Source organism: Calliphora vicina, chromosome 5, assembly GCF_958450345.1.
Source record: "Calliphora vicina chromosome 5, idCalVici1.1, whole genome shotgun sequence".
In the NCBI taxonomy this organism is placed as follows: domain Eukaryota; kingdom Metazoa; phylum Arthropoda; class Insecta; order Diptera; family Calliphoridae; genus Calliphora; species Calliphora vicina.
In genome coordinates this window covers 80913680-80937880 of record NC_088784.1, presented here as the reverse complement: position 1 = coordinate 80937880, position 24201 = coordinate 80913680, and the positions used below count along the sequence as shown (strand labels likewise).

The following is a 24201-nucleotide window of genomic DNA, read 5'->3' as shown; positions in this document are numbered from 1 at the left end:
CTTTGTTATTAGATAATTGCAAATATTTTAACCAAATATAGACCTCGAACAATGACTTTGTTATATTTTACGAATTTAAAATTACCATTACAATTCCCAATTTTAATTATTGAAATTTCATTAAAATCGTTTTAACAACATTCAGATTTCAATTAATTGTTAAATTTATTTATTTTATAATTTCATATAAATTTCAACACATTCTCATTTCTGTCCATGTGGCATGGGGTCGTTGTCGATGACGATTGTGTCTAGCAGTATGTCTGCTACCAAAAAAAATATATGAAATTGAATTCAAAATAACCAAAAGCAAATAATTAAAATAAATTTGTATTTAAATACAAAGAAAATAAACCGAAAACGGTTGCTAAAGGCTAATAAAAGTGTGTTTCATATTATGTTTGCGGCATTTTATGAGCAACACAATGAAATGAAAATTCCCGAAAATGTGAGATCTATTGTGAGAGAAAATGAGCGAAAGCTAAAATTGTTTATTTCAAATATTAAAATACGAACATTTCGAAAATTTCAACGGAAATTCTCTATGAAACAAGAAAAAGAAAACATTATTTTCTTAATTTTTTGAACCCAGCAAAACGTAATACAAAAATACAAATAAAAAGTTGGGGCAAATAAAAATTTATGTAGATCAAATCCAAAATAGGTCATCGGTGATTCCATAATAAAATTCTTATTTTATAAATCTTATATTTTAATATTTTGATAAGACTTTATTCTTAAATAAATTTTAAAGTTGAATAAATCATTGATAAATTTAAAAATTGTTTATAAATACCAATCAATTCCTCTCTTCGATCTCTAAAAATATTGCTGGGTTATACATCTTCAGCAAAAAAAGAAAAACACACAATTTTCAGCAAACCATTTTCGAAATCATTTTCCATTTCTACACCAGTTTTCTCTAGATTTTCCTACGGTTCGGTCTAAAAAATAAAATGAAAATTGTCTGCTCGGTAAAACTACGCATTCTGAGTGCCTGAAATTGCATTTTAAAAATAGCCCACCACCACTACTTATAGTAAAACAAAAAACCAACAAAAAAAAAAAAGAAATCATAAATGAAAAATATAATGAAAATGCGATTAAAAATAATATATTTTTAATTTGAAATATCTGTAAAGAAACATTTGAAAATTTACCCCAAAAAAAAACACAAAATAATTTAAACGATTTTTAAACAACGTAATTAAATTAACACAAGCATCAAAGTGAATTATTAGATGGGTTGTAAACGAACCCAACTAAACTGCATATTAATATAAATTTTGAAATCATTCATAATTTTTTTAGATATGTATATGTACATATTTATTTAGAGTGTCTTTTATATAAGATTTTCGTTCTGTTTTGTGTCTCAAACATAAAATTGTTCATACAAAAAGAATTTTTTTGTTTCGTATGAAGACAAAAATATAAAACAAAAAATATATACAAAAACTACAAGTTTGCGGATTTTCCTTTTTTTTTTGTTAATTTTTTTTATTTCGAAATTATTGTGAACGAGCATATATATTGTTTTTAAGAATGCCGACAGTGACATGATCATGTATATATAATACAATGAAATACCACAACAGTAAATACATCACAGAATGGACAATTTTAATACTCGGTAATTTCCTAGGTCACGGATTTAATGAGATCTTAAACAAATATATATAAAAGTGTTCTGTGTCTAAAGCTAAACTATTTTGAAATGAAAGTGAATTTTTTCAAAATAAAAAATTAACGATATTGATATTGGAAACAAAATAAATTAGAAAGTTAAAGGCTTTATTTTATAAAACGAAATGTTTTGATACCTAAGACATTTTTATGCAAAATACTGTAATATTTTTATAAATTTTATTGTTTTCACATTTGTCTAATAGTTTCACAAAATGAGTACCAAAGTACAGTTTTCAACCGTAATACATGTAAATGATACCGTGGAGTTGATTTGCAAGAACTGAGGGGGTTCATAACAAAACGCAATAATTCCACTTTTTAAGTTGCAATAATTGTTAAAAACCATATCAATAATTTTACTGCAATTCAATACCAAATGTAGTGGTTCATTAAATTAAATTTATTCAAACCAAAATTTTAAAGTTGAATTATTGCGTTTTGGTATGGACCACCACAATTTGTATTCAGACATTTTTTATACCCACCATCAAAATAAATGAGGGGGATATTGATTTTGTCATTCCGTTTGTATCACACCAAAATAATTGTATTAGGTTCACATATTCTGGGTTCTCATAAGATTGTAAGACGATAGCTATGTCCGTCCGTCTGTCTGCCACGGTAAGGCCCAAACGAAAGGAGGTAGCCTTTTTCGTAAGTTATCTAACAAAACTCAATTAAAAAAAATTAAAAAGTATTCAATTAAGACTACCAGACCCTTTCTTTTCTTTACTTTCTTGCTTGATGGTTCGCCTTCTTCCTCGGAGTCTGTGTCGGATGAGGATATGTTTTCTGGAAAATAATCAATTGTATTTAATTAGTTAACTTAAGGTACGTTCACACATGGCAAATATTTGACGAAAAAGACGTAACCGCTAAATAAAATATATTTTAATTCTTTTATTTATTGTCAAAAACTCATTTTACTTAAGACAATTCAAAACAAATATCTAGTTTTATTTTATTTGATGCTGTTTGATCTTACAAAACACTTGTAAGAGCAAACACGTCAAACAAATTTGTGCTTAAAAAAGTGGTTACGGTTTTTTGAGCAAATATTTGCCATGTGTGACCGTACCTTTAGTTAATGTCACAATTCCCTCGGAGGAAACTCCAATTGTATCTTCTTCATTGTCGGTATCGTACGTCTTATGGGACTACCAACAAATTTCCAGCCTTTTGCCTTTTTATCGCTTTTCCATGAACATGACCACTTGATGGAGGATAGCTGCTTGCTGAAGTTTTCGAGAATATACTTGATGCAATTTTTGACGATACCCAGTTTCACATGGAGAGAGGGCATTAGCACGTTCTCCATTAGTAGATGATTTTAATTGAGTTTTGAGAAAAAAATTATGAAAAGCTGATTTTCTAGCGTCCCACTTAAGGAAGACCAAAAATACCGATTTCCTTTATTGACTATGTTGTAGCCGGCGCTGAGCTTAACAACTTTGCTGATGATGAAATTGGACATAAACAAGTTTTATATGAACCTAAATATAGGATCGGTCCATAATACCCCTATATTGTCAGATATTGGTTTTTTATATTTTTTTTAAATTTTTAAATTGAACAACAGAGTCATAGCTCTTTGAATATTTAAAAAAGTCGAAAACGCGTTTAAAAGGAGGAAAAATGTTTTGTATTGATTTTCGCAAATTTTATTTAATATTTATTTGCTCATATTATACTAAATCGGATCCACATCTTCACATAAGTTATGCTTAAAATATAATAAAACATAAACCAACCTGCATTCAAGTGGGAACTCACCATATAAAAATCAAGTCTGCAGTAAGGTAGGGGTAAGCTCTGTTCTTTAAAGAAGACATAATTTTTGTATAGTGAGTTCCTACTTGGGAGCAGGATTGTGTGTATTTTGTTCTGACCTAGAGATGAAATTATCCAATCATTAAGGTATTGAAAATAGGCAAAATCAGTCCTACCCAAAAAATAGAACCAAATTTTCGTCCGTACGACGCGAAATCAATAATTTCATGTGCCCCTAATAAACCAGTGATTCCAAATATGCTACTATTATTACAATCGGATTTTTGGTTCAGAAGATATAGCCGTTCAAAGTTGATTTTCAGTGTTCAAAAAAACAGTCCATTTTCAGGTAATTTGGTCCGCTTTCAGATACTGTATCTCGAAAACTAGGTAACGGATCGTAATTCTTTTTAATTTTATTGATAGATCTATTTATTAATAAATAAATAAATAATAAAAAAAGTACTGTTTGCTTTGTGTTTGTCCAGGTAAATCGATATTTACCAACTATACATTTTTTCAATATTTCTCAATTATGGTGGAAAATAAAAAAAAACTATTATTCCTTCATCTAATGCAAAAATTTCCAACTGCCCATCCTTGCCCCATTTTTTGTTAGAGGTAGAAAAAAGACCTGGTTCCAAAAATGTGTTGCGTGAAAATCCATTAGATATACAATTATTTCTCTTTCTAATCCACTTTCCTTAATAAAGTTTGACTTAGATTCAAGTAATTTTCTGAGGGGAACCTTGTATGGGGACTAGGGACAATTATTGCCCGATTTTAGCCATAATTTACAGTATAATTTCAGAGTGCTTAAAATTAATTTGTTCAAAATTTTATCAGGATTGCCGCATAATCAACATATTTATGACTGCTCAAACAGTATTCCGGGAGGACATTTGTATGGGGGCTAGGTGATATCATGATATTGCCCATTTTCAATACCTAACAAACCATTTCAACAGAGAGTGTATTAGTCAGCAACCTCCTTTTGTTTTGGCCCTATCGTGTTTTCAACAGACAGACAAACGAAAACACGAACAGACATACTTTTATATACTTTTTGGTTCTACGACCAATATTTCGTTATGTTACAAACGGAATGACAAAATAAATACACTCCCATCTTTTTTGACGGTGGGTATCAAAATGCAAATTATAGAAAAAGATTAAAAATAAAAGGCTCACAGTAATAAAATTCTTTTAAATTTTTGTTAATACTCTTCTTATGTATCAACACAATATAAATATTTTCGAAGATTTACCTTATAAATCTATAAAATACAGAGAATAATACTTTTTTTTGTTTATATTGTTTATTTCTATATGTATGTATACATATTATTCTTGTGTTTCTATTTATTTATTTTTTGTTAATACATTTGTTTAAACTTATATTTTGAACCACACCACACCGTGTGTCACTCATGCAAAGCTGTTTGTTTCTATTAAAAATTGTGCCAAGATTTCTAACATGTACTTAATATATACTATAGATTATGTTATGTTTTTAACTAAATATTCGATCGTATCTCACACAGAAGTGTTTACTGTCGTTAACAACAAAAAAAAACATGTAATATTCATTATACAAGTATGAATGAATTGGGTTGGGGTTTTTGTTTTTTTTTTTGTATAAAAACTAAAATTAGATCAAATTAATTCTATTTTTTTTTTGTATCGTGTGCCATTGGTGGGGGGTTATGTCTTTTAGGACACAATGAGTGATTTTTAAATTCTTGTCAAATAACACAGAAATGGTTCAATATTATTGTTAAGCTGCCTTTGCACTTTCCAATTTTATGTGTTTTCTGTTCTTCAATGCTCAAAATATGTAAATTGTATGAAGATTTAAAAATTTAGGCCTGTGCGAAAAATTCACTATTTTCAAATCTTCGGCATTTTCTTCACGGTCTGTTATATAACTAAAAGGACTATTACATTAATAAAACAAATGTTTAGCTTTTATTTTGAAACATTTATACAGTATAAATTTATTCAAAGTATTGGCCATTGTTAGCTATGACCTTTTCCCATCTTTTTGGAATCATATGAGTTCCTACACAGAGAAAACAGATTCGTAATAGCAACCGAATTTGTTGCCAATCGAATGATTCTGCCTTAGAGACCGAATTTTACAGTTGTGGCAACAAAAGTTTGGTTGCTTCAACCGAAATTCTTCTTTATCAACTGACTTTCTGTGGATAGAACCGAAAAAATCTATGTTTGCTACCGAATCATTCGATTGACAACCAATTCGGTTGCTATTACGAATCTGTTTTCTCTGTGTAGCCAAAAGAACTGCTCATCTTTTGAGGCCAAGATCGAATCAAGCCAATTTCGAATACTCTGTTCCAAAGAAAGGTATCCCAGAGGGAGCGTTCTGCATCGATCGAAACAAATAATAGTAGGACAGGGCACTGTCTGGACTATAAATAAGTGAGACAAGACTTCCCCACCACTTCATTTTAAATACTTTTTAACAGATATTGCAACATGTGGCCGATCGTTGCCATGATGGTTTCATCTCTGGCCGCATGGTCGGGGCGTTTTGGGGCAAATGCTTGCTTCAAACGAATCAGTTGCGTTCGGTACAGGTTCCCTGTGATGGTCTGGTTAGCAGCTTATAATAGATAGAACCCTTTTGCCCCCACCAAATATAGAGAATTTCCTTAGCGCCATGGATATTTGGCTTTGGTGTCGATTCGGCTGGTTGGCCGAGCTTCACATACGATCTCTTACACTTCCGATTAACGTAATGTATCGCAAGTAATGATTCGGCGCGAAAAAATTTTCTTTTGTAGCGTTCAAGCATCATTTATTGAATTTGGATGAATGTTGCTACTTGAGTAGCTCCCAATGATTTTGCAAAGTCTTGTTGAGTTTTACAACAATTTTCATGGTGTAGTGCCTCCAGTTCCTGGTCTTCAAACATTTTTGGCTAATCTGGGCGATCTTTGTCTTCCATGTCAAAATCACCACTTCTGAACTCAACAAACCATCTCTCGCACATTGAAACTGTTGGAACACATTCACCATAAGCTTTGATGAGGAATCGGTGTACTTCAGCGGCTCTTTTATCAAATTAAAGAAGTAAAACTTCCGGCATATGACGCTTTGTTGGTAAAAAATTCAACATTTTAGAAGCGTCATTATAGAAACAATTGTATTGCCGTCAAATTGATTATCGATACATTATAGAAACTTTTAACATGAAAGGATTCTATAGATATTTAAAATTTATTTTATGTGAACATTAACATCAAAAATTAATCTTTATGTCTGTCATAGTCCAGAAATCACAAGAGCAAATAAAAATTTAAAAAAAAAATCTGTTTAATAATAAGTATTTAATTGTTTATTAATACTTCCTTGTTCATTAAATCAACATTTAATGCTCGATTATTATTCTTTTTTACATCTTTGGACAATAAAGACACAAAAAACACAAAATTTTATTATAACAAAGGACATGTGCACATTTTAAATGCCAGTCAGCCAGCCAAGCACACGTTGAAATGGGCCATTAATAAAATGTGTACATTCAAAAGTCTACGAAGAAAATTGTGTTTTAATTAATTATCATAAATTAATTTTATTTTCCAGGAAATTATTGTTAAAAATTCATCATAGAAATAAAAAAAAAAATAACTTTACTTAAATGTTCACCAACAAAAATATAAGAAAAATAAGAAAATGTCAAGATAAATTTTTTAAAAAATAAGCTAAATTTAACTAAAAATTTAAAGCAAAAAAAAAAACAGAATTTCAAATATAATTATTAAAATAAAATTATCATTTAATTCAAATTCCTAAAAATAAATCACTATATAAAAAACAAAAAAAAATATTGTTGTTTTTCGAACAAAAAGTGTGTCGAGTCGTTGCAATTGTACATGTGTGTCTGTGTATTTAGTTATAAATAATAAAAAATTTGAAACACGGTGGTATTTTACAATTTTCAAAGAAAAAAAAACGTGCAAGTAAAATACTCATATATGTACATACACTTATTTGAAATATCTGTGTTTATATTGGTAAAATAAATGTAAATATTTTTGGAAAAACAGAATAAACAAATATTTGTAACAACAACAAAACATTTGCTTTATAAATCATAAAATATTATTAAACAACTATTAAGCAGAACAATTACACAATCTTCATAAAAATCCAATGATATATCTTAGCTGATTCATCAAACATGTCGAAGAAACCCCGAGGGAACATTCATAAAATTCGTGAATTCGAATTAGAAAAGGTGAGTTAAAATTAATTACACTGTGGTGCAGCAAAAGATTATTTGTTAAGTCACTTTTCGCACTTGACGAATTCTAACGTCGTAATTTTTTAATCGATTTAAAAACAAGTAAGAAAGTATGGTCGGTCAAGCCCAACCATATAATACCCTACACTAAGTAAAAGAGCAAAAACATTTTTCTTTTAAAATTTCAATAATTTATATTTTTGAGTGATTTTCAGAAGTGGGCCTTATATGGGGCTATGACCAATTATGGACCGATCACCATGAAATTAGGTCGTGTGATTTATGTCTATATGAAAGTTTACTATGTTGAATTTTGTGAGTATACCAACATTTTTAAGCGATTTATGCACGTTAAAGTGATTTTCGGAAGCGGGTCTATATGGAAGCTATGACTAATTATGGACCGATCGTAACAAAATTTGGTGACATGAATTTTGTATATATAAAACTCATTTGGAGCGCAATTTGTGGAGATACATTTATAAATTAAACATTAATGACGATAAAGTCCAATTTCGGAAGGACATTTGTATGGGGGCTAGGTGAAATAATGTACTGATTTCAGCCAGCTTCAATAGGCTTGGTCCTTGGGCCGAAAATAATATGTACCAAATTTGATCGAAATATCTTCAAAATTGCGACCTGTACTCTGCGCACAAGGTTTACATGGACAGCCAGCCAGCCAACCAGACGGACAGACGGACATCGTTTAATCGACTCAGAAAGTGATTAAGGTGGGTGTTAGACTAATATTTTTGAGCGTTACAAACATCTGCACAAACGCATAATATCCTCCCCACTATGGTGGTGTAGGGTATAAAAACAAGTAAAGCTGGGTTTCCGCATACACCGTAATCTGCGCCGATAACGAAAACTGAATCTGATAAACGTTGGTGTTCGTCACCGTCTCGTTTCTGAATTGGTTTTGTTTCAGTTGGGTGCGTTGTGTCATAAAACAAAAACGAAATTATTTTTTTAATTTTGGATGTCGCACATTAAATAGAATTTCATTATTTTTTACAAAATCTATTATTTTTTCCTCTTCCAATAAAGAAAATTTATTTTTTTTTATTCATTTTGATTTTCTTTAAATTTGAAATAAAAAAATAATTAAAATAATTTCGTTCCTACAGCACCGAAAACAACCTGCTTGAATTTGTTTTCGTTCCGGCCCCAAATGACAGGTTTTTCGTTACTGTTCGGTGCAGTTTCGTTCCCAATTTTCGTTGCCGATTTCTGAAACGAACTTTTTTTCGTTGCAAATGTATGGAATTTCGTTTTCGGTGCCGATTACTTTGTTTGCGGAAACGTAGCTTAAGAGCGCTATACTCTGCTATGCGTTATCTTACTCACCAGTTCTAGGAAACTGTCACGAACTAGTCGCTTAACCTATCATTTAGAGTGACAACTAGTTGCATAACTAGCTACGTTACTAGTTATTTTAACACGTTCGTGTCCTTTTTGATTACAATGATTTTGTCTGGTAGCTGGTCCAAAGTAGTCAAAGTAGAGTCAGTTACATAGATCCAGAATAATATATACTTTTTGGGGTCGGCTGAATAATGTTGAAATTACAAATTACAATGAAAAACTTATATATACCCTTGGTGAAGGGTATAATAATATCTATTTTCCAAAAATATATGGATATTTTGTCGAAATTATATATCCTATTGAACTATCTACTCTGAATGAAAGTTTGTACTTGTTTAACAAAAACACGAAACTAATTTTTTTTTTACAAAAACGAAAACAAATATTTAAAAAAATTGGAGGCATGAACTCCATGAAGATTATTGTAAAACAAGAGCTTACATACTCATTGGAAGGTACTCAAGCTGAAATCTGACCAGACCATCACAGGAAACCTGTACCGAACTGATTCGTTTGAAGGGAGCATTGTCCAAAAAACGCCCAGAATATGCGGCCAGACATAAAACCGTAATATTTCATCATGACAACGCGCTGCCACATGCAATACCCGCTAAAAAGTATTTAGAATGAAGTGGTTAGGAAGTTTTGTCTAAACAGCTTCATAGTCCAGACCGAGCCCCGTCGACCTATTATTTCTTTCGATCGATGCAGATACGCAAAGTTTTCGAAATTGGCATGATTCGTTTTTGACCTCAAAAGATGAGCAGTTCTTTTGGCTCGGAATCCATATGTTGCCAAAAAGATGGGAAAAGGTCATAGCTAATAATGGCCAATACTTTGAATAAATTTATATTTCAAAATAAAAGCTAAAAACTCGAAAAAAATACCGCATTTTTAAGTCATACACTCAATATATAGACATGTGTTAAGTAAATACATTTAATAATATGATGTATTCTTAACGCTTGCGAGGAAATTTTCAATGTTACCGCCATTTAATTTTTTTCCAATTAGGTGTATCTATTATTTTGAGCAGATGTGTATATCTGAATCTATTTGATAAAACTGAGCGCCAATAGAAATTAATGGTATATTGACCAAAGTATAGAATTTAAAAAGTTTCAAATTGAAAATAATTTTCAACTTTTGACATCAGATAAGACCAGGGACAGTGAATAACGGTTATCCAGAAAATTTAAACTCAAAAATTCTCTAGTTAGAGTCAAGGGAGATCTATTCTGTAATTGCTTCGTATTGAAGTGCTCTTTCAGAATCTATGGTGATATTGAAAAAAAGATCTCAAATCCAAAGTTAACAGTCAATGAAAAAATAAAAGTTCGGTTGAAACGCTTAAAATGAGAGTTTTATGTGCTGCTTTTCTATAGCGAATGAGCGTTTTGAGTGGACGTTTTTCATGTATTTTGTTTTTGTTACAATAACAAAACACATGTTAAATTGCCACTCAAAGTACTCGTTCGCTATAGAAAATCAGCACATTAATTAGCCGTCATGAAATAAAACACATTTGAGGAGTTTTATTTTTCCCATCAGAAAATAAAACTCATTACGCTTATTTTCTTCAGTATTTTTCTTATTTAGTATATCTGATATAATGTGTAGTAGAGCTATAACCAAATTTTGGGGCTAGCTCCATGCTATTTATGATAACATTTCTTTCGTACCAAAAACGATTTTTTAATGACAAAATTTTCTCAAATTTTTATAACTTTTTTTTATTTTTTTATAGTAAAACAGCGGATTTTTTTCCTGTTACCCCTCACCAAGTCTGGTTATGTTTTAACTAATAGTTATTCTGACAGTTTTCATACAAAAATAATTTTAACCGACAGTATAACTATTAGTTAAGGCATAACCAGACTTCGTGTTAATGGGGGTTAGATGGATTTGTATTTTTAAAGTTACAAAATAACTGTTATAAAATAACTTTTTTGATATCTCTTATAACGACACATTAAAATAAATAAAAATCTAATAAATATCGAACTATGGGTTTTTATCAGATCATAATTGGTCATGTCTCCCATATAAGATACATATGTAGATAAAACGTATATATCGATATTGATACAAAATTTAACACAAATTTGTTTGATTCTGTGACTATCGATTAGGGTTTTTAATTTCCCGACCTTTTTTGATTCCCGGGAATCGGGAAATTTTTTTCTACATTCCCGGGTACTCCGCTATTCCCGAAAAATATAATGATACTGTAAATTAGGAATAGTATAGACAAATTTCTTATAAAACTTAGTGTTATAATTACTAAATATCAGAGCTTCAAATTAATTAATAAATTTTTAGCTTAATTCACTAAAATCTTAATCCGTAATTAAAAAATGTCAGCCTTTCATTCCATAAATGCATTCCTAATATTTAATTTTTTAGATTCATTCCAAAGCCTTTGTTTAAACTGAATTAATTTTAAAGTTAATTAATAACAGAATTTATTCAAACTTTGAATGATTAAATTTCTGTTAAATCAAATCATTTACAAAATTAATTGAAAAAATTGTCTTATACCTTTTTGTACTAGATTTTAATTGAAGAAAATTTAGTCATTTAATAAATTATTAAAGCTATTTTGTAATGGATTTGAAGAAGAAACATAAAGAAATTATAATGATTCAATAAGAAATAAATTATATAAATAAGTAATTCTCTTTTTAAATTTTCATACGAAAAACCTCAAATAAATAACAATAATAAGAGGTCTATTATTGCCAAGATATAAGCAAAAAACTGTAAAAAACTTTTCACTGTTTCTTGGTGAAAAAAACAGAGTTCTAACTTGTTTTCTATGTATTTTCGTCAGTTTTTAATTCCCGGGATTCCCGACTAAAAATCCCGGGAATCGGGTAGTGAAAAATTGGCTAAATTCCCAGGAAATTTGTACCGGGAATTCCCGGGATAAAAACCCTACTATCGATAAATAAATAATATTGGTGGTGGGTATATAAGATTCGACACAGCCGAATATAATACTCTTAATTGTTTTTCCTTTAATTTTGATGTTTCATATCTTGTTGAAAATATAATTTGCTCTCAACGGTTTAAAAAGGCTCTCGTTATCAAATTTTGCATTATTTAGTTTTAGCTATTAAATTAAAATTCAAATTAAATACAGCACATCCAAATTAAATATTCCTTCCAAAAAAGATTTGTCGAGGTCATAAAAATAGGTATTTGTTTATGAGATGATTTAATCGTTGGAGTCCAAACTTTTCCGCCGAGCCATTTCTTCAGGTTTGTAAACAAGAAATAGTCACTCGGGGTTAAATCCTAATTCGTGGATTTAGGTCTCTAATTAAAGTTAAAAATTTTGTAAAATAAACTATTTAATTCAGTTAGCTCTATAATACTACTATTCAACATTCAAACTAAATAGTTCGCTTAATTGATTTTTTTTCATTAATCTGCAGTGAAGTAATAAATCATAATATTCATCAATAAATTTCTTCTTATTTGTTGAACTTTGAAACAACCAAATAAATACGAAAACAGGTGGTAAATATTTATACAAATTAATTATTATTGCAAATAATTAAATATTTGATTTTCTCACTTGCACCCTTTCACTAACAATTCAGTTATAAATCGTGTTTCATATCAATTCGTATAGTGCGAATTGATATAAAAAATAACAACAATAATGTTGATTTTATTCAACACATTTAAAAATGCATATAACTAAGTAAAAGCAAAATCATTTAATTTCGAATATATTCAATATGTTTTGACATAAAATTTGTTTTGGCATGTAGCCAATCTATGCCAAATATCAACATTTTCTTTTGCAATATTCTCCATATACAAAAATACCTAACAGAGAATTTGTAAATAGAAACAAACAAATTTTGTTTTATTTCGCTCAGTGGCTTATTATGTAGTAGGTATAATTAATATATTTAATAAAACTTTGATTTCATATTTATGTTTATACAATTGTAAATAATTATTTTTGTGTATGTTAAAAATATATTCCAGATACATTTGGTCGATGAGTTTGATATATTACAAATCGTTGGCGAAGGATGGTTTGGCAAAATATTGTTGGTCGAACATCGGGCCTCACATACAGAAATGGTTTTGAAAGCAGTTCCCAAACCATATGTATCATTAAGAGACTTTTATAGAGAATTTCATTATGGTCTACATTTGGGCATACATCGAAATATTGTGACGACATATGATGTGGCCTTTGAGACAGCCGGCTTTTATGTTTTCACTCAAGAATATGCACCACTGGGTAAGAATATTATTATGTATTTCATTGAATATAAAAATAACTTAAATTTTGTTTTATAAATTTTAGGTGATCTTACTTCTAATGTCACCGATACGGGAGTTGGTGAAGTTTATAGTAAGCGGGTGGCCAAACAAATTGCTTCTGCTTTAGATTACATGCATTCAAAGTAGGACTATTCGTTATGAAATACATCACAGTTAATCTTATTTTTAAAAGTTATTGTATTTTCATGTTACCCCATATAGAGACATAGTCCATCGTGATGTTAAACTGGATAATGTTTTGATATATCGTTCCGATTTTTCACGTGTCAAATTATGCGATTTCGGAGAATCATATCAGACTGGTACAGTCGTCGAAAGACGCAATGAATGGCTGCCCTATAGTCCACCAGAAGTATTAGATATAAAACCTGAGGGAACTTATAAGTGAGTATATATACATGCATATATGCAAAGGTTCGATAGAATTAATTCCTCCATTAAAAAATTCCTTAGTACTTTAAACGTAGTGAATTAATTCTCTATAAAATTAATTCCTTATTAAATCATTAAATTTTTCTTCAATTCAAAACAATTACAAAATTACTTTATCAAGTTTTTTTTCCATTAATTTTGTAAATGATTAAAAGCAAAACAAAACTAATGAAGAAAACATGGTTTCATTTAATTTCACACTATATAATTAACACAATTCGAAACATATTTATTAATTTTTACAAATATTCTGATTATTACAGAGCCGATCCCAGTCACGATGTTTGGCAATTTGCCATTGTTATATTCGTATGTCTAACAGGCTGTTTGCCATGGCAAAAAGCTGCATCCGATGATCCTCGTTATGTGCGCTATTTAATCTGGCAGAATACCATGATGTTGGCGATACGACGTACACCAAAGTTATTTAAACTTCTATCGTCAAAAGCACAACGTATGTTCAAGAGATTTCTGGAGCCCAGAGCAGACAAAAGACCGAAAAATCTCACCGACTTGACAAAATTTTTGGATGATCGTTGGTTGGCAAAGACGGCAGAAAAGGAAATGGCTGAATATGAAACAGATGAACTGTGTCCGTCTATGTATTCATTTCACAGTAGTCCTGATGAGAAGAATCGTTTGCTATATAATTTGGCCGATTGTGGCATTGAGACAAATGTTGACAGGCATACTAAGAAAATGCGTATCAAAGAATGGATTGAGTCATCTGTAATAACAGAAGAAGATGAGGTAAGGAAATCACACAAATGTAGCTATGTATGTAAGAATACTTTAAAACTTATTTCTATTTGTAGGAGGAACTTGATGAGAACAATTCAGCATCATCGCCATCTTCTTCGGTATCGCGAGAACCAGTTCGAGGTCATATATCATCGTTGCGCACTCCCTCCACAGAAAAACCAAATGAAATTAAAACTACTTTAAAAGATGCCAATCAAAAACATTTTGATCCACGTACTGGAGTGGTACAGCAAGGTCCAAGTGAAATGGGTGTAGTTGCCAGACAAAAATCAGCTAGTCCCTTTTCAACGGCCAGTAACATGTCCATGATGAATAATAACGATAGTTTGGCCGGTAGTATTCTAACCTTAGGCTCACGTCCCGATTTACTAGCAAGTAACATGGAAATCTATAATTCCAATAGTACAGATCTTAATCGTTTAGGTGAGCTTAATGGTAGTCTCGACCAACTGTCATACCAAACGCTTAGCAATAGTAATTTAGTATTAACACCAGCCCAGGGAGGTGATTTTGTGGCAACTCCACAACAATTGGCTACAACTAAAAATTCGATTGGCGTTAATACGGGACGTTCTCTAACACCTAATAAAAGTATTTTACAAAATTCCAATTCGAATTCACTCAGAGCCGCCCTATTTTCCAGTACTCCAACTTTAGATAACAACAATAGTTTTGTATGGAATACGCCAAACACTGCAGCCCAACAATCTAACAGTAATAACAACAATAAATCTGTTACCTTTATGGGCCTGGCTAATTCTTTTCAAACTTTTGCACCCATCATAATGCCTGCAAATCTAAATATTAATATGAATAATACCAATACTTCCAATACTAATCAAATAACATCCTCGCAAAATCAGTACCCAAACAACCAACCACAGCCATCCTATCAATATAACAACAATAATAATGCAAAATCTCCTTATTATGATTCTCCAGTTAAAGACAGTGCTTATGGATCTTCCGAAATTAATAATGATGTTTATACTTCGTATCAGCCAACATCGAATGGTAAATTAAATGGTAATACACCCAACTCATTCATGCGACAGAATACCCTGTCGTCTACAGTACGAACACAAAGCTCTCAGCAACAGAGAGGCTATACGGGAGCCTTGACATCGAGTATGAAAGATACAGCGTACGATCGACCGATGGTAAATAATGTAAGGAGAAAATGAACATTTACGATTACGATAATTTAAAGTCACTCACTTTAAATACTCCTATACTAAATATATACATATTAATATTTAATATAATATTTTTAATTATGTATTTTTATTGTTACCCAATAAGCACACAAAAACCTAAAATTCAAGTGGTTGAATTTTTACTGGAATTCAATTTTAATTTCAGCTTTTTTTTCAAGTATTTTTCAAGTAACATATGTTTGAACATTTTTTTCAAACTTTTTTTTTATTGTCAATACATATAATAAAATATAAATATAAATATGTAAATTCAATTTTAATACTTATTTTAATAATAGTAAAAAGAGGACCAAAATATAGTAAAAAGAGGACCAAAATAATAATAATTTATAATCTAGATATAAAGTTAAAGTAAGTTCATAATAAAATGGTGAAAAAAGCTAAATCAGACTCCAAAAAAATTGTTGCATTGTTTACTCAACATACGGAATACAACCAATCAATACAGCAGTCAACGGGTCCAGAAAACGTGAGTAGTACATCAACAGATAAATCTTATAATCAGGAAGCACTTATCATGAAAAGATTGACAATGAATGGGCAATTTCTTTCAATATACCCAATAGTGCTGTTAATTATCTTCTAAATATTTTTAAAAATCACATTGATGGGTTGCCCTTGGACTCACGCTCCTTGAAACATACTCCTAAAAGTTTAGTAGTTGAAAAAATGGGATCTGGGGAGTTAATGTATTATGGAGTAAGGGATACATTAACAAGACTGTACCTCAAAATCTTTATTTAAACTTTAATATTGATGGATTACCACTTGCAAAAAGTTCTAATAGTCAAATTTGGCCCATTTTGATGAATATTGATGGCTACAAGGACGTATATACTGTAGCTGCTTTTTGCGGTAATCGAAAACCTCCCTCATCTGATATGTTTTTGAAAAAAGTTTGTTGAAGAAATAAAAGAAATTGAAGCTAATGGAGTGATGTTTCAAGGTTCTATATATAGAGTCATATGTAGAGCCTTTATTTGCGATGCTCCCGCTCGAGCTTTTGTGATTGGGATTAAAGGACATACAGGATATCACAGCTGCCCAAAACGTGTACATGTATGCTATTAAATACATATAAACTTTAAAAATTTTTACTCGTTACTTAACTAAGTTTTAAAAATATTTCAGTTGCATATGTAGAAAAATTTGCCGATCACAATGAATCTGAATTCGAAAAAGCAGTTATAATGCATTTCCAACAGGCAAAAAATCGACACAGTAAAAAACTTATAAGCAACAATTTTAATATCTTGTAATTAGTTTTTAAGCACAGATAAATTTTCCATTACTTAAATATTTTACATTTGTTATGATTTTCTACGTTAATTTACAACATATTTTATCATTTTGGTTTATTTAGACTTTTTTACTATTAATAATTTGAATTATAATATTTAACTATAATGTAACTTCTTTTAATTTATTAATACATATAGTTTTCTGTTTCTTCATAATTTAACATTAAGATTTCATGTTTAATTTTATGTTAATCTTTTGAAAAAATAAAAATTTTAAAAAATAAAGTTTTTTAATTTAAAATTAGTAAGAAAAATATTAATAAGAGCTTGAATCTAATTATTTTGTTCGACTTGAATTGCATTATAATTCAAGGTTTGAAATAAACTGTAATTCAAAGTTTGAATTTAAGTACTTTTTCTACCTGAAGTACACTTGAAATCAAGGCTTGAATTAAACTGTAAAAATGCTATAATGTTTGACTTGAATTCAAGGTGCCTTTTCACTGGAGAATGGTATTGAATTAAAGTGTGATACAAGTATATTTCAACCCTTGAAATTTGAATGTATGACTGGAATTAAATTTGCTTTACACTTGAATTCCAGCAAAAATGCTTATTGGGTAGTTTTTAAATAAAAATTTATAAAACAAATTACACCCTTTCAAATTTCTAATCTCTAATAAAATTGCTTTTGAAAAATATTTTTGGTGAAATGGAAAATTCTAATGAAGATAAATTTGTTGTTCACCTGCTCATAGCTTTGCCAGTTATGAACCGATTTAAGAATTATTTTTTACTCATTTAAACAGTTTATCACTTAAAAAGAGCATTACGTTCTGAGCGTCACAACTCTATTGGTTTACTAGATTATACTTGTTATGATTTGTCCATATTACTCATACGCCGGTCTGGTAAAAACAAAACTTTAAGTACGTTCACATTGATCAAAGATCAAATGTTTGTAAAATGTAAAAATGGTACTATATTTGAAACTAATTCATAACATTATATTCATTACATATGAAACTGATTTTTGTCAATTAATTTCATAAAACTATCAAAATTTATATTATTTTAATTATCAGCTTTTTGAAAAATAGTGCATGCTTTTGGGCGCAATTTTGTGTATCAAAATGATAACTTAAAAACAGAGACCGAAAATAACGAGTTCACTTTCATTTCAATGGTAAATTCTCATTCGCAGCCATTTAAAAATATTTTTTTGTGATATATCACTGAGAGAGTGATTTATTCGAGAACATTTTAGGTTTGGGATTGAGAGAAACAGAAAAGAAACAAACACAAATAATATGGATGTGTGTGTAATTTATAATTTATCTTTTTCGTAAAGGTCAGCTTGTGACTTTTTTTTGCGAACATGAAAAATAAATCGCAAAAATGCATTTGATGTAAATCAACGCTTAAATATATAAAATTTATCAAAAGATTAATAACAATTTAAAAATAATTCTCATTTATGTTACTTAGACTTCATTACTTCATACTTATCATATTATTTCCATAATTTGTTAAAAATTATTGTATGTAAATAAAAGAGAAATTAACAGTTATTAAGAACAAGAACAAATGAATTGTTTATCTCACACCAAACCATTAAAAAACAACAAAAACGAATAAAGGTCATACCAAACCATTTAAATAAAAATCATTTTATAACTGTTATTTTCAGTGATTTATTTTTATCACAAAAATATAAATCACAATTTGGGTTTTTTGGTATATGGACGAGTTATTTTCGATCTCTGCTTAATAATAATATATGTATTGATATTTTCTAACAGTATTGTTGTTAGCTTTCAAATAGCTTAATAACGTTATATTAATTTTTTGCATATAAATCGAATCTTTGTGTGACCTTTACAATAGTGTTGCCAGAAATTATTTATCAAAAATAGATTAATTGCTGAAATAAATATGGCAGTAATTAAGGTCTATTAATAAGGTCTGTGCAACTCTACAACAATGCAAAAACAAACAGGAAAACAGGCATTTTGTTTGTGTAATTCTATAGTTATAACTGAGCTTGTCAAAAACAGCTGACTCAATACCAAGCCAAACGAACATATCAAGGCGAATTCAAATAAGGTGGTGTCGATAGCTGATTATATTTTTTTCACTTCATTTCAAAATGTTTTATTAGTTTTCAAATATCTGTTAAGAACATAATTTTGTATATCATTTTTTTTTCTTAGAAATTTATAAAATTTTCTTAATTTTTTTTTAAATTTGATTTATGAACTAATTCAAGAATCATTCCAATCATATGAATACGATTTAAAGATGTACTTTTTCAGTACATTTTCGTCTCAAATTTCTTCAATGGTAGCCATATTGAGTTTCATTCTTAAATGACAAACTTAATTTCCAATGAAACCAAAAATTTTAAAAAATCGAGTCATAACCGCCAAAAAGTCAATCAGATTTTTCTGTTTTAAAAAAATAATTGTCGATGTTTCTTTTCATTTTCAACATCAAATTTGCAATTTCCAGCAGGTTTATTGAGAGCCTTATACTTTTTTTAAAAACTTATATATCTACATATATCTTACCAGTAATAGGTTTATTTCCTTAATAAAACCACTTATCGACTTTCATTGTAATATGGATGAATTTTTCACGAATGTCAAGATCGGTAACCCTATATCTCATTAAGCAATTAGGTCCAAAAGAGGTAATAGATATCTTCGTGAGACAATGGTTTAGTTGATTGTATTGATGGGTTCTCAGTTGTAATGAGGAATAGTTGCCTACAAAATTAAACAAAAAATCAATGAAAATGTATATATTATCCAAATGTCAATAAATTTTACATTTATATAATACTTAATTAAAAACATCTACAAAAATACTCGTACATGTGTGGGTTATCTTCTTTTAGATTGCGAATTAATTAATTCCTTTATGAAGAAATACTTATTTTCGAATCAATTTACAGAGTATAGTGTCTAGATTTTATACATTAACTGAGTATTAAAACTCTTTTTTTAACAGGCCAATTTCGAATATTTTATATTTATCAGTGTTGTAAATGAATCATTCTTTTTTGATTTTAATTCGTTACGAATTAGCTAAATTTTGAATTAATTCTTTTCACAACAAAAAATAATTGACTGAAATTTGAATAAATTCAAACGAATTTGGCAGAAATGAATTTCAATTCATTTCCAATTCAAATGAATATATAACAAGTAAGAGTGCTATATTCGGCTGTGCCGAATCTTATATACCCTTCACCAAATTATACTTCAAAATTTTAAATATTTTTAGGTAAACAAAATTTAATTTTTTTTTTAGTTGTTTTTTTAATTTTTTGGAAAAAAAATTTTTCGATTGTTATTTTTTTTTTAAATTTAAAATTTTTTATTTTTAAATTTAAAAAATTTTTTTTTTTTTTGAAAAAAAATTCGGTTTAAATTTTTTTTCACGATTTTGACCCATTGTAGGTCCAACTTACTATGGTCTTATATACGTCGTTGCAAATGTCTTTGAAATATCTATCATTAGATATCCATATTGTCTATATTAATGTCTTAGTAATCCAGATATAGGTCAAAAATCGAGGTTGTCTTGGTTTTTTCCTCATATCTCAGCCATTTGTGGACCGATTTTGCTGATTTTAAATAGCAAAATTCTCGAAAGCATGTCTGACAGAATTATTGAAGATTTGGATCCCGAAGATATCTGGGGTGTTCAGAAAACTGATTTCAACAGACAGACGGACATGGCTTAATCGACTCCGCTATCTATAAGGACCCAGAATATATATACTTTATAGGGTCGGAAATGTAAAATGTAGAAATTACAAACGGAATGACAAACTTATATATACCCTTCTCACGAAGGTGAAGGGTATAAAAAGGAGTTACAATTCGTTTTCAATTCAAATAAATTGCAATTCGTTTCAAATTCAAATGAATGAAATCAAAAATGATTAGCAATCAATCAAATTCAAGAGCAGATCTAGCAAATAAACTAAATTGTCTCATTTTGATAGCATTATTGCCGATATCTAATAATTCAATTCCTATTCTGCTGCTACCTGACAATTCCAATATATCATGGGAATTTCAAATCTAAGAATTTTTTGTATTTGGACTATACTAGGTGATATACCAACGAGAGTAATGTTCGCTATCTTTTACATAAAGAATTACCTGAATAACAAAACGACAGTGATTACTGTAGATTGACATACAAAATCAATTAAAATTTCAATCAATTCAATTCAAATGAGATGGAAATGTATTGCTAATTCTTGTTTCTAATTCATTTGAATTAATTTCAAAATCAATTCAATTGAATTTGAAATGAATTGTAATTCACTTTGACAAATTCATTTGAATTAGAAACGAATTGCAATTCATTTGAACCATTTCCAATTGTATTTCAGAAAATTCCAATTGAATTTCAGAAATTTCCAATTATATTTCAGAATATTCCATTTGTATTTCAGAAAATTCTTATAGCAATACCAATGGAAATTTCTGAAATCCAAATAGAAATTTCTGAAAAACAATTGGAAAATTCTGAAATAGAATAAGCAACTTTTTAAGTATAAATTAAAAATTCTGAAATACAATAATAAATTTCTGAAATATAATTGGAATATTCTGAAATATACAGCCCAATTATGAATAAAAATTCCCCGGGAGTTTTCTCCCTTTTCTCATTTTTCCTATTCAAATTCAATGGAAAAAAACTCACGGGGAATTGAAAATTTCTGAAATATACAGGCCTGTCACACATTTTGTTCGGAATAGTTTCAATTCCGTAGTTTTCATTCCGATCGATTTCGTTTTAGGTTCATCAGATTCCGTGTAACTTATTAATTCAAAAATATGATTTTAATTTGACAACGTTTTTAATATTAAACAAAAGTGAAGTTTTTGGTACAGAAATTGATTAAAATTTGTAGAAAAACAAATAAATACAAAGAAATATCAATTCCACTTTGAAAACTGAAAGTGGTTTCATTCCGAAAGAAATTTTCGTTTTACTTTTTCTGAAGAAGCAAAATGCGGAATTAATTCCACTTTCGATCGGAATGGAATTCTGTGACATGCCTGATAATTAGAAATTTCTTAAATTCAATTGGAAATTTCTGAAATACTATTAGAAACTTCTGAGAAACAATAGGAAATGTAGTTATCGAATAAACTTTGAAAATATTGTAAATCGTCTTGTCTTGTTCTTTTTCAAAACAAACCCATGTTCTGTAAATCGAATCCACATGATCTACTGGTTTTACATGTTTTTTCGAAAAGCAATTTTTCACATAACAGTTTCCTAAAAAATCGGTTTATAAACTCTATTGTTTAAAAATGCAAATGATGATTATAGCAAATGTGTTGACCGAAGTCTAGTTATAATAGCATCGTACAATTTTCAAAACCAGTTGATACACAGCAGAGCTGTAAATGAATCATTCATTTTTGAATTAATTCACTAATCATTCACACAAAAAAATTAATTGAATGAAATTTGAGTCAATTCAAATGAATTGCAATACGTTTCCAATTCAAATGAATTTGTAGAATTCGTTTCTAATTTAAATGAATTTGTGAAAGTGAATTGCAATTCTTTCCAATTCATTTGAATTGATTTTGTATTAATTCAAATGAATTAGAAAAAAGAATTAGCAATTAATTTCCCACTCATTTGACTTGATTGAAATTTGAATAGATTTTGTAAGAAAATCTATAGTGAGCATCAGAGTCGTTTTGTTATTCAACTAATTTTTTATGTAAAAAATAGCAAGCATTACTCTCGTTTTGTATATCACCTAATATAGTCCAAAGAGAAAAGCTCTCATGATATACTGGAATTATCAGGTAGCGGCAGAATAGGAATTGAATTATTTGGTATCGCCGAATTTTGTTTATTTGCTAAAAGAAACTTAAATTTTTATTTTTCATTTCCCCATATATCTGCTCTTGAGTTTGATTGATTGCAACTCATTTTTGATTTCATTCATTTAAATAGCAATTCATTGTTCTAATTCATTTGAATGAATTCAATTCAAACGAATTGGAAATGAATTGAAATTCATTTTTGCCTAATTCGTTTGACTTGATTCAAACTTCATTCAATTCTTTTTTGTTGTGAAAAGAATTCAAAATTTAGCTAATTCATAATTAAAATCAAAAATTTATGATTCATTTATAGCTCTGATCCACAGCTACTCTGATTCATAACTTGTCCGTTTACTAACATTGTTTTGCATTAGAACTAGTGTTGGTTTGTTCATGATCCAATTGAAGAATTCTGGCAAATGAAGAGTAAAGTTGTTACAACTTCTTGTTTTTTATTGTTCCTTTTGTTCGTTTGACATTACTGTAGATTATTTAAATCTATCTTTTACTATTTTGTATTTCAATATTAAAATAAATACCACTAGTAGAGCAAATTTGTTTAAAAAGCTATTTTTGCACTGCCTGCAAAAATATTCGCAGAGCCACTCAGCCCAATTATCAATAAAAATTCTCCGGGAGTTTTTTCCCTTTTCTCATTTTCCCTATTAAAATTCAATGGGAAAAACTCCCGGGGAACAAACTCCCGCGGAATTTTTTATTCATAATTGGGCTGACTTACTTCAAACACCTTAGAATAAACAAAAAAAAACGAAATAATTTAATTGTTGTAAACCAACTAGTAAAACGAATGATTATGCCCAACTCTAATTAGAACTAATAACAAATAAAGTCTCAATATTTCCTTATGAGAAAAGTTTTGATACTTTCAAGTTAATTTTTTTGGTTTTGTAGTCCAGCATTAAAAAAATAAATTGCTTGCATTCTTACATCATCTAATTAACTACTTATCACAATAAATACCTTTACATACATTTTTGAGTCCTACTCCAAGGGACTTAGACTTCTTCCTTAAACCCTTTAAAGGTATCAGTAAATTCGAATTTGCAAAATCCTATTGTCAGCATTAAACACTAATGTATTTGCCAATTGATATTCCAAGGCATTGAGAGATGTTTAATGGCAAACAAATGTACATATTTGTAATTAGCTCATGTTCAATAAAGTACTAAATTCTAAAGAAATTTAGATAAAATACACTGGCACTATATAACTTTCCAAAATTCATTGATATCAAATGAAAT

General features: G+C 29.2%; 1 protein-coding gene across 2 annotated transcripts; it reads left to right on the top strand.

Moving 5' to 3' along the window:
- The first annotated feature begins 7243 nt into the window (after positions 1-7243).
- Positions 7244-15873, top strand: LOC135960163 (serine/threonine-protein kinase meng-po). Of its 2 annotated transcripts, XM_065511390.1 has the most exons (7): positions 7244-7723; positions 13109-13370; positions 13437-13536; positions 13616-13798; positions 14110-14596; positions 14662-15031; positions 15551-15873. In XM_065511390.1, the coding sequence occupies exons 1-7, from the start codon at positions 7667-7669 to the stop codon at positions 15790-15792; spliced, it is 1701 nt and encodes a 566-aa protein (XP_065367462.1). In that variant the 5' UTR covers positions 7244-7666; the 3' UTR covers positions 15793-15873. The 2 variants fall into 2 exon arrangements, with proteins under 2 accessions (XP_065367462.1, XP_065367461.1); XM_065511389.1 differs by having other exon boundaries at positions 7265-7723; positions 14662-15873.
- The last annotated feature ends 8328 nt before the right edge of the window (positions 15874-24201 follow it).

Excerpts from the sequence above, each read along its gene's own strand:
- LOC135960163 (XM_065511389.1), top strand. The coding sequence starts at position 7,667 with ATGTCGAAGAAACCCCGAGGGAACATTCATAAAATTCGTGAATTCGAA. Across the intron at positions 7,724-13,108 it reads GTGAATTCGAATTAGAAAAG|ATACATTTGGTCGATGAGTT; the intron begins GTGAGTTAAAAT and ends AATATATTCCAG. Across the intron at positions 14,597-14,661 it reads TAATAACAGAAGAAGATGAG|GAGGAACTTGATGAGAACAA; the intron begins GTAAGGAAATCA and ends TTCTATTTGTAG.